The sequence below is a fragment of the Vidua chalybeata genome, chromosome 17, assembly GCF_026979565.1.
Source record: "Vidua chalybeata isolate OUT-0048 chromosome 17, bVidCha1 merged haplotype, whole genome shotgun sequence".
Classification (NCBI taxonomy): Eukaryota; Metazoa; Chordata; class Aves; order Passeriformes; family Viduidae; genus Vidua; species Vidua chalybeata.
The window spans coordinates 4,223,207-4,234,690 of NC_071546.1; the positions used below are offsets into that span (position 1 = coordinate 4,223,207).

Consider the following 11,484-nt stretch of genomic DNA (forward strand, 5'->3'; position numbering starts at 1 on the left):
CGGCCTGCCTCATGCAGGCTGCCACTGCTCGTCCTGCCCGCGGGAATCCAACACCGGCCACCGCGCAGGGACGAGTTCCTTTGTCACATCTAACCCTGCTCCGAGGGAAGGAGCCCAGGCCATCGCACCCACCCGTTAGAGATTTTTCACACTTTCCTGTTAGATCTCACTCCACCCATATGCAAGCCTGATTCTCCTCTCCTGTCTCTGCTTACAGCAAAGAAAGGGAGGAGGAACTTGTTAAAACAGCTTTTCAGGACATTTATGGTTTGCTGTGCTGTCTCCCTCTTCTTTTAGGGGCAGATTAAGGGATAATGAGTCATGTTGCATGAGAGGACAGAGATAAAAAGGGAAAGCAGTAAGAGTTGCTTGTAACCAACTTTTGTGAATCACAGGAGTAATTTCATTAATATATAAATTCCCTCACTAGCTACGTGCCCAACCTGCTCCCCCTGGCCTCACATTACCTCTTGAAAGCACTCACCTACTTCTACTCCTTCGAAATTCTGTCAGTCAGCCATAAATTTTATTTGTATCACTCTCCCATGACTAAAGTGTTTCTAGTTACAAAGTAAATTTAAATACTTCCAGAGGGCCAAAGGGACAGCTTTGAAAGAGATGTGAGATATATATATATATATGTCACACTAGTAAAGAAACATCCATTCCGTGAAAAAATTTGTTCTTCAGCTGCCAGAGAGGCCTCAGAGACACCCAGAAAACAGAGAGCTGCTTGTATCCCCTGGCTGCTCACATGGCTTTTTTTAATCCATGTTACAACATCAGGAACAGGTGACAAAACAACTTGAAACAGGGCTGGGAAACAGAAAGTTATTTACAGTTTGAAGTATAAACACCCCAGAAGAGTACAAAGCAGAGCTGTAATTAGCAAGAGGAGCACTCGGGAGGTTGGTTCAGCCGCAGTCTGTGCTGGCTGGCTGACTGCTATTGTTACTGCACAGGAGAAGAGATTAAGCTTGTTGTGTAAATCTGGAGCTGGAACGTACAAAGTGCTCTGGGTGACAAACACAAGCACGGCCTTAAAGGAAAACAGAGGAAGAAATGAAAAAATTCCAACATGCTGCTGTGAAAAGGGAATGGCTGCAGTGGAGGAAGAGATACAACCACGTCTGCTAACACTGTATTAGCACATCTCAACGGGGCAGGAACTTGGCAGGGGCTTTGGGGCACCTCCTTTAGAAAAACCTGTGCCAAAATGCTATGTAAAGCATGAAGAAATGTAAAATAAAAAGATATTTTCGGGGGATAAAAAGATTAACAGATTTTTTTGCCAAAAGCAGCTCTGATTTAAAAAACTATGGCACAGCAAGGTAAAACACAGAAGTCATGGAAGGCCTGAGTGGGGGAAGAATTTAACAATTTGAGTGTCAGACTGACAGCAAAAAAAGACTTTATAATGCAATTTCACCACATTAATATAAAAAAAATATCCTTGCAATAGAGGGGTGTTGCTGATGTTGACAAATCTTTTCTTCTCACCACTGATCTCCTTGGCTCTATTTTTGCTGTGCATTGAGTTTCAACATTTCACAGAAAATTAATTTAACCTGGATTTCCACTCCTGTGCATTACTGAACTCACTTCCTTAAGGAGTGGGCTTAGATATCAAATAAATGGAAGTAAAAATATCCACGAGTTTCTGTGCAGTATCAGTTTCTTAATAATGATCCATCAAATCTTAAGGTTTTCATCCATGTCCTGTCCTCTCTTTTTAAAATTCTGCAGCTCCAGTCTGGTGTGAGGCAGCAATCTGCAACAATGTGTTTATTGCTTAATTTCAAATCCTCCCCTCCCTTGGAAGAAATGTTTTCTTTCTACAGTAACAAACTCACCTCTCCTTAGTTCTCTTTGGCAGAGAGACAAAAGGAGGCTGCCTCAGGGTGATACATGTATTTTCAGCAGCTCCTGTTAAAATTATGGCTCTATTTTTTTGTCCTAAATTCGCAAACCAAAATAACAACCCTTCTCACAGTGCAATTAAGGATTTCATGTACAACAGGAGAACCAACAGGTAAGACAGACTTAACTACAAGAAAATAAATGCTGGAGCCAGAAAGAAGGACCCAAAACACATTTCCTTAGTATATTATTTTTTTAATATATAAAAATTACAGTTTCAATAAAGAAGTAGAAAAATAAGAAATTCTTTGGAAAGTGCTTGTGAAATACAAGCAGTTCCCCAGAAGGCATTAATTACCTGAACTACCACACATAAATGATCCAAGCATCCAGTGAACTATTGAGACAGTCCCAATCAATACACTGAGAAGAGAGACTTTAAAAATCCCTAAAAGGTCTACATCAAACTGGGGAAAGCCAGGTCTCAGGTACTGTTCTGGAATCCAGCTTCACTTTGGTCAGTATCATGTTCCTTAAGTAAGGGAAGAGGAAGGGAAAAAAAAAGAAGAAAAAAGAGTTTTAACAACAAGGTAGAACTGTAAGACTTTTGGCTTAACTAGATTACGTGTGAAACAGGCAATTCTTGTTAGCACAAACTGCTGCTCTGCCAATATGCTCCAAACACACTTTGAAGCATTAAATTTGCTGTGAAGAATTCTTTCAGCACAGCTGCATTTCAGTGCAGCTCATGAGGAACAATGCTGGTCACCTCTGCACTGCAGCACTGGCCAGAGCTGTGAACTCCTGAGGACTCCCTGCTCTCACTCAGGCACCAAAAATGAACTGGACTTAGCTGCAATTACAAACTACACTTGCATGTACTAATCCCCCAATTGAAATAAATGAGAGACTTAATAAATTGAGCAGTTCATGCTTTATGGAGATTAACAGTCATAATACTCTGGATCACAATTCACTGGTCTCACTTATAGCACAGCTAATATCCTACATCACCTCTTGCCTGTGACAAGTGTAGCTGCTACAGTGATACACCACCCTCACTGCTGCTACTTCCAACTACTCACTTGTAATTGTTACTAAAAATACCTGATTCAGTTTCTTAAACTCAACCACTTGGAAGAAGATGTGCTCCAGGATATATTTGGCATCTTGCCTGTCCTTTGGGAGCTCACTGGTCACTCCCAGGATATCGCCGCATTTCCGCACGTAGAACTCCAGGTCATCGTCAGTGCCTAAACGAGCACCCAGGGAAGAAGGCAGGTGAGTATCACACATCTGGAGCAGCTGGCCAAAAACCTGCTCTGAATCTCCATTTACTGCTGGCATCTGGGAGGCTCAGTCCCATCACTAAGCTCAGTGGACTAGCCATGATGTATTCCTGCAGCCAGTACCTGCTCATCTTCTTTAGGTGTTTAGAATAATCTTAACATTTTAACTTCAAAGCATAAAAAGGATGTGAAATTTATCACCAAGAGTGCACAAAGCAATTTATGCACAATATACGAAACATGTAGAAACATGATAAAATGTCATGTAACAGCCAAAATATAATGTCATGGTACATAAAGTCACACTATTAATTTCCAAAGCCTTTCAATTCCTTAGATCAGGATAACAGCAGTAGATTTTCCCAAATGAGGTGCATGCTTTAAAATGAAATATAACATTTTTCCCTCTAAAAAAACTGGACTTTTATTTTAAATGGGCAAACATTCTGCTCCACTTACATTTGTTTGTGATCTCTGCAAGACGTGCTTTCTCTGAGGAAAAAGTTTCATCCAAGTCAAACAATTCCAGAGCAGGAGGAGGCAATTCTTTGAAAGCAGGTGGAAAAACCTTGGAGAGAAAAAGCATGGTTGATTGCCACACATTTTTCTTAGACTTTATAGGTCTCTAAGACAACAGTTTTGAATTTATATCGGACTTGAAGAAGCCTTTTAAAAAGTCAAAAGCAACTCCAAAGCCACCAAACCAAGGGGCACCATTTGAAAATTCCATTTTTATGTTGTAAAAATAACTGAACATTCCAAAAGAATTTAGTCACATGTATGCCAGAATTATCACCCAGCATCACAACTAGACATTCTTATTTACAGTTTCAGTTTTGCTCCATGAGACCCAGGTGATGGCTGAGAGCTGAGGAACTAAATTGGCTCACCCTGAAAACACACTGACATCAGCTCTGATCAGAGTATTTTTTGTTTCATGCAGGGACCATTTATGTCACAAGCTGGACTTGGGTCTTTAAAAAGCAGTGAAGGAGACACCACTTTCAGTTGCACTCCTGAAGCTCCTAAGGATCCCAGGAATGCTTTCTCAGTGGCCAGGGTAAAGAAGGATGGAACAATGATGGCAAAATTCAGATACTGAGATTCCTGCCTTCTGAAATGAGTTCGACACCCCCATAGCTCGTGTTGTTGCTGTCTGCCCAAACATTGCTGGTTAATGTTTGATCAGCTCCTGCTGTAAAAGACCAATGTTCCACTTTCTGCTTCCCCTGAGGATCTGAGAGATGGAGGCAGAGCAGGACAGACTGACTCCTCCCTGGCAGCAGGCAGTGCAGTACCTTCACCACCACAGCTTTCTGAAATACCACATCCTGTTTGCACAGGGAAGGCTGAGCCAGCACCTCACAGGACTGGGAGCAGCTACTCAATCAAAGGCTCACCACACAAGGATTCTGTTTTGGTACCACACACTACATTTTGAAGCTCTTTTAATAAATTTGAAGTGTAAATGAGTGCTCTTTCCTAAAAGATGGTCCCTGCAGTGTAGTCAGCTCCCAAGTGATTAGTTATTACTACAGCATTTCTCACTGCTTCTTTTACAGAACCATGGAAATGACACACAGAGGTTTTGCATGAAACAAATGAAATAGAGACTCATTAAGGTTGGAATAGATATCCAAGATTATCAAGTCCAACCTTTGTGGATAAGGGTTCTCCCTGTACTGTACAAGCAAGAAAATGACTCACAGCTGGCTGGAGGACAGGTAGTGGAGTCTCAAATTCAGGCTGAATGAGTTGGAGGGGTTCATGTTTCATATTCAGTTCTTCATAAGCTCTGCAGCACAGAAAAATTCCAAGTATGAGGGAAAAAGTGATACCACATCTATTTCCACTAGCAGGCTACAGAGATGGATTTTTGTGAACACACCAACATCAAAGTTTTGCACTGTAACGGCACAAAAAAAAATGGGATGTCAATTTTATAAGGACCTCAGAGAACTACAGATCAGTTATAAATAACTTCTACAGTGAGAAAAGTAAAGTTGTGACAGGGGAAGATAATGATAGGTGGATATATAAGGTGACTAAAAAACAATCACAGCTCAATTCCACAATTGACTTTTAGCAGGATGACCAGAGATGAAGGAGAAGTGATCCAGCAAAAAACAAGCAGGACAGGAATTTCAAAAAAGTTTGTAAGGAAGTCAATAACCAAAAGGTATTTTTTAAAAGAGTATTTGTTATGGGATCAGAAGGGAGACCCTCCTGTGAATTCACAACTAGTGAAAATACAAGAAATACAGAGTAAGAAGAGTGTCCCCAGCAGAGTGGAGCGTCATGGAATCTGTGTTAAGCTGCCACTACTCAGTTCAGTTCAGACATGATCTGGGTAACAGGGGAGTTATAATGGACAAAGCTGATAGTGACACAACCTGGTAAAACTGAGCAGCTAATAAACATCAAAACACAATTATTGCCAAGTAATTTAAAAGTGGAAAAACGAGCAGCTCTCAGTTACCACTCCAAAAAGTGCCCAACTTCACTGCAGACAGTTCTCAAAATATCAGACCAATGAATCTCATCTAGTCAGAAAAAAAAAAAAGTAAAGAAGACCAGAAACTACAGCTAAGGCAAGAAGCAAGAGAAAACATCATTGCCACACTGTACAAATCTATCTTCTGGTATATCCATATTCAAAATGCTCAGTCCTTCCTGCTCTTAAGGAGACACAGTTAAGCACAAACAGAAAATGCAGAACACTAAATGGAATAAATAAATAAGTAATAAGAAAATTACAGCTGCTGACTTGATAACTGAAGGGAGGGCAGTTGTGTCCAGCTGATAAAGGGATGTATCAAACAGCTTTGTGAAGTCTCTGGGGTTCTCATCTCCTTCCTGCAGGCACACTCGCAGCTGCTCGGAGAGCGCGGCTGTGTCTGGGAGCACGGTGTAGTCTGAAATCTGGGCACACAGAGACACACCCCTGTCACCTGAAATGGCCAACCCATTCCCATTGTGTCTTTCTACCTCATATCCCACCTAAACTCTCACTTAGAAATAGTTATTTCACTCTTTACCAGGTATGGCCCTTTGCAGGGCAGCTCACTAGATCAGTAAGTGTCCCAGCTCTTCTCTCAGCTGTACAGCTACCCAACACGTGGGTGTTCTAGTTGGATTTCTGTTAATTCTTTAAAACAGAGAGCTTACTAATCAACTGTGCAAAACTGTTGGTTTTTATGCACACAGAGTATACAACTCAATCACATAAAGATTCTAAATAAAAACAGCATTTGTATAGAACTAAAACTGATACACAAGTTGATCCCTACTCACATACAGAAAATCTGCCTTTCCTTCCTGCACATCCCTCTTGTCTCAGGGCTCAGAGGGAAGTGCAAACTCATCACACTGGAGCAGTCCATCTCATAAACATGGGCAAATTGGAAAGAGACTTTCACAAATTATATCTGATGATGAACAGCAATCTAAGGCTGAGTGGCACATTAATTTTTACACCTCAGCCATCTGTCTACTCAATCCTAGATTATGAATAAAGGTTCTGCAACAACAGCAGCACCCATCTTGCTGTTAGCCACTCTGTGCCAAACACAGGGTGTGCCAAGACCAGTGCTGATCCCACTGTTTTTACCTCCTTGTGATGGATCTCTCTTACCTCGGGGTCCTCCATATCCATCTGGTTTAAGTGGATATCTGATGTTGTGAGCCACTGGAAAAGCACATCCTGGGGAAGAGCAAAGCTCAATTATTTTCAGGAGGATCAAAATAATCTCATACTAAGCTTAAATATTCAAATTAAATCTATTAAAAACATATAATGAAAAAAAGATTTTAAAAAAGATAATAAATCAAAGAATATCTCAGTATTGGCTGGGAATTCCCATACTGAATCCATTTCATAGCTGTCTTATTCTAAAATGAAGCTGAGCTTGGAGTGCTTTGCAAATGTTGTGAAGATACAACAGGGTGTGTTTAAAGGAAAAAAAAAAAAACAACTCCCAAAAACCTCCAACTTACCATGATCTTACCATTTTCTTCTTTATCTAAATACTGGTCATGGAACATGTGAGAAGATCCCAGGGCTGCCATCTTTCCACCTTTACTCTACCAACAAAGAATACAATATAGCAAAAATTCCTTCCAAATCACAGTTTTAGAGGCAATTGTTATTGCGTTGCATTACTTGTCTACATTGTAAAAAATGGTGTTAACTTGTTCACATGCATTAATAATATCAATCCTGTGCTTGTAACTCCTTACTACTAAATTTCTGAATTTATTTTTATAAATTATCTGGGCTGGATGAGTAAAACAACATATGAAAAATCTACTGGATCCAAGGTGAGAACCTTGGAATTCAATATTCTGGACTTACAAAGCTAATAATAACATTGTTTAATAAATTATTACTAAACCAGCAGAAAAAACACCAAAACTTTAAAGAACTAAAGATATCCACCAGTCAACCAAAAAATATGTAATCTTTGCTGACCACCTCATTAGTTCTCCTCTGAACCCCATGCAAAGAAGTTTACCATAAAAAAAGTCAGGAGTCACTGGGCTCATCTGGAGTTTGCAGATGCATCAAAAAGCGAGGTGGGTTTGTAAGCATCCCCAAAAGATCCACTCACAATTTTTGTGTGGGGCAGGGGGAATGCAGGGAGGGCCCCAGGCAGCTCTTACCTCATGCTGATAGAAAGCCAGGATGGGCCTGTTGAGTGGGAAGCAGACGGATCCTGTGGACAGAATTGCCACTGCTGGCTTCATCACATTCAGTGTGGCTCCAAAAGGATAAACAAAGGTGAGAGCTCTGCAGGAAATCAGGAATTTCATAAGCACCTGCATGCACCAGGCAGCCTGGACAGATTCACAGAACTCAAATTGAAACCCATGGACTAGAGACAAACAAGATCTGGTCATGAGAACAGTAATTCCTTTCCAAACCTATCCCTCCTGCTCCTTCAGAGGTTACCAAGCTCTACTAAACAGGTTCTCCTTTCCAGATATAACCTCAGAAGCACAAGAACATAAGAAATGCATTAGAAAACCTCACCATAAGCACAGTGTACTGCTGCTAATCACAAACCTGTGAGGTGTTCTATATAATTTCACATCAGTTTCCTCAGAGAAAACACTTACTGTGAGTCATGGCCCCTTCCATCTTCATCTGTTGTCTCAAGCACTGTTTTCTTTGCAGCTTCACTGATTCCCCTACGAGATATTGAAAAACAAACCTTACTGAAAACAATCCAGATTATAAGAGTTTACTGTGAAGATTCACATCCCCCAAATATTTACCTGTTCAAAACTCCATCAGAGATTAGTGCTTCTTTTGGGTGGTGGTACTTGTAATACACATTTCGTACTACAGCATCTTGAAAAAAGAAAGAAAATATAGAAATTGACATCTTAGCTGACCATTGTCTTAGATTTAGCAAAGAAAAATCAGTTTAGCTCTTGGATTCCCTGGCTGTTTGCTTCTAACACCACAAAGCTGGCATTTGGCTGCCAAAAGCACTGAAATCAGCCTTCACTACTGTTTCCTTTTGGACAGAATAGATTTAGGAAAGGAAGATTTTTGCAAATACAAATAAAAATGCAAAAAGTTAAGCACATCACCATCTTCTGCAAAGCAAAAGAGGCAAAAAGATGATCCAGTTACAACAGCCTGTATCAACTTTTACAACTCTATTTTTTTATACATCTTCCAAACACTTGATGAATTCAGCCCTATTGATGCAAAAAAGGCATAGTCTAGAAAAGCCACTAAAGACCCCAAATAATTTATGTACACTGACATACACTTGCCTTGGGTTGTTGGGGTATTTTCCACATTGGCAGCACAAAAATAATGAATTACATTTTATTGGTCTGCTAAAGAAAAGTGCCACTTCTTATTCAGGGTGAGCATTAAGTGATTCAATCCTTTAAAATGTGTGGAAAATGTTTCAAATTAATGGCTTTTAAATCAAATTTCCCTAGAATGTTTTAAAAAATAAATTAAAACTAACAACTACAGCAAAGGAATGGAAATGGCTAAGTTGCCCATGTACTCTGTCCATGGAAAGCTTTTGCTGTGCTCCAGTATTACCTTGCCATGTGCATTCAGATTTAAAGAAAAAAAATCTTTCAGATCAAAAGATACTTTGTGAGAAAGATCTGCTTGGCTTGTATCCACAAAGGCTGAACCTGCTCTTTCAGTTTTGCTGCAAATTGATGACTAAAGGTAGCAGTGAGCCCCATTACCATTATTGAAAATGATCCCATATTCTTCTAACAAAAAGTTAATATTTGTGCCATTCCGGGACTCTCCACCTTCTCTCAGCATCACCAGGATGGCCCCACCGTCCTCCAGGAATTTCTTCAGAACGGAAAACTAGAAATCAACAAAGATCCAGGAAAAAAAAACCAAAAAAACCATGAGAAGCTACACACAAAACTGCAGGAAGTTATATTGAGATGAGTGGAGGGAAATTATTTTGACTGCTTGCATTTAACTTTATCCGATAGGAAAAATGTTAAAATTCCAATTTATATGAACTCATTTAAAGTAGCATTACAACAAAGTCATCTGTCTTGTTCTTTTCTACTTAAGAAAATTTTAAAACATAATTAACTTGAAAACAGTTATTGACTTCTTACCTCATCAGCACTGAACTTCTCTCTTGGTCCTGCTGTAATCCATAATTTCACCCCAAGCAATCTCTCAGATGTGATCTCATCTTTTAAGCTATGAATAAATTAATAAAGACACGCATTATTCTTGGCTATAGTCCTGAACTACAACTTTTTCCTTTTGTGCTTTTTATAAAGGACTGGCAAATGAACACAAAGCAAATCACTTCAGTCACTTTGCATCCTTTTATCTGGGTTTAAAGTTGACAACTTGAGCACAAATAATCCTAACAAATGTCAGCCAGCTAAACAGTAACGCTCCTCTGACAAGCCCCTGTGGCAGATCCAGAACTGCCGCAAGCTGTCACAGCTGCTATTAAACTTTGCACCTGAACAGCTTCCTATTATTTTTCTTTTTCTTCTTTTTGATCTGGCCACATTTCAAAGAATAAGATGAGGTGGGATGGACCCACTGGGACCATGGAGCCCAGCCCCATCCCTGCACAGACCCCCCAACAGCCCCACCCTGGGCACCCCTGGCAGCGCTGTGCCAACGCTCCTGGAGCTCTGGCAGCCTCGGGGCCGTGCCCATCCCCTGGGGAGCCTGGGCAGTGCCAGCACCCTCTGGAGAAGAGCCTTTCCCTGATCTCCTCCCCCAAACAGCTCCGTGCCGTGCCATTTTGCAGCGGTCAGATAAACAGTGCCATCTACAAAACCTCTGCTTTCTTTTTGTCCCAAACTCCAAATCGAGCCAGACTCACCAACCTGTATGAAGAGCTTCATCCTTACAACTTACACTCCATCTCCTCCACAGGTGAGCTGCAGCTCCCAAGAACCACGCACAGCATCCCACAGCGGCAGAAGATGCAACAGGGCGCAATCAAGGCGAGAGAGCGACCTCAGCTCACGACACACAGCCCCAAAGGCCACTCGGGCGCCCAACGCGGCCCACACCCGCCCGCCGGGGCCTCTCCGTGCCCCGAGAGCCGCCCCTCACCTCTGCACCTTCCAGCCGCCGCGCAGCCTCTTCCGCAGGGCCTTGTAGCCGCCGGCCGGCGTGAAGCTCTCGCCCTTGGAGGCGTTGAACACTATGGCATTGCGCGGGCCGCTCTCCATAGGCTCCCCCGGGGCTGCCGGAGGGCTCTGGGGAGCAGCGGGCAAGCGCCAGCGCTCCGGCCGCCCGCGGGTCCCCAGCGAGCCCCCGCCGTGTCGCCGTCACCACGCGCGCCCTAGCAACGCTCCGACCGGACGCATGCGCGGGTGGCGTTTCCCCCCCTCGAGTGCAGAGGTCGCCGCAGTGGTTCGCTCCACTCCCCGCCAGGGAACGGGGCGGGGCTGTACCAATGCGGAGGGCGGGGGGTGTGGCACGCGGCGCGCTCCCGCCCTCGCTCAGCCCGGGCGCTTGGCCGCAGTCCGCGCCTGTCAGGCCCGGCCCAGCCCCGCTGTGCTGGAGCCCCTCTTGACGTTTCTGGGCCTTTGATTTTGCTTGTGTCAAAAATCCCAGTCCTGACAGCTGCAGGTTCTTCCCTGTGAGGGTGGGGAGGCCGGGGCACATGTTGCCCAGAGAAGCTGTGACTGCCCCTGGATCGCTGGATGTGTCCCAGGCCAGGCTGGATGAGGATTGGAGCAGCCTGGAAGAGCAGAAGGTGTCCCTGCCCATGGCCTTTAAGATTCTCAACCCTTCCATGATTCTGTACGTGCTTAAATTAGGGAATTCCTCTCTAATTTAAACACAGCAGTG

At 42.7% G+C, this 11,484-nt stretch overlaps 1 protein-coding gene across 1 annotated transcript; it reads right to left on the reverse strand.

The window, feature by feature from the left end:
- Window positions 1–2,100: 2,100 nt before the first annotated feature.
- On the reverse strand, window positions 2,101–10,999 carry IFT52 (intraflagellar transport 52). The gene is made up of 13 exons (XM_053958945.1): window positions 10,741–10,999; window positions 9,771–9,858; window positions 9,375–9,504; window positions 8,427–8,502; window positions 8,268–8,339; window positions 7,812–7,938; window positions 7,146–7,232; window positions 6,784–6,852; window positions 5,917–6,071; window positions 4,857–4,944; window positions 3,609–3,717; window positions 2,968–3,113; window positions 2,101–2,392 (listed from the first exon to the last, which is right to left on the reverse strand). Exons 1-13 carry the CDS (start codon window positions 10,857–10,859, stop codon window positions 2,345–2,347), a joined length of 1,314 nt encoding a protein of 437 aa, XP_053814920.1. The 5' UTR covers window positions 10,860–10,999; the 3' UTR covers window positions 2,101–2,344.
- Window positions 11,000–11,484: the final 485 nt, after the last annotated feature.

Bases quoted from the DNA above. Each gene is read 5' to 3' on its own strand.
- IFT52 (XM_053958945.1), bottom strand. From the start codon at position 10,859: ATGGAGAGCGGCCCGCGCAATGCCATAGTGTTCAACGCCTCCAAGGGC. The intron at 9,859-10,740 runs GTGAGGGGCGGC...ATTTATTCATAG, and splicing joins GGCGGCTGGAAGGTGCAGAG to CTTAAAAGATGAGATCACAT. The intron at 3,114-3,608 runs GTAAGTGGAGCA...GTGCTCGTTTAG, and splicing joins TGCAGAGATCACAAACAAAT to GCACTGACGATGACCTGGAG.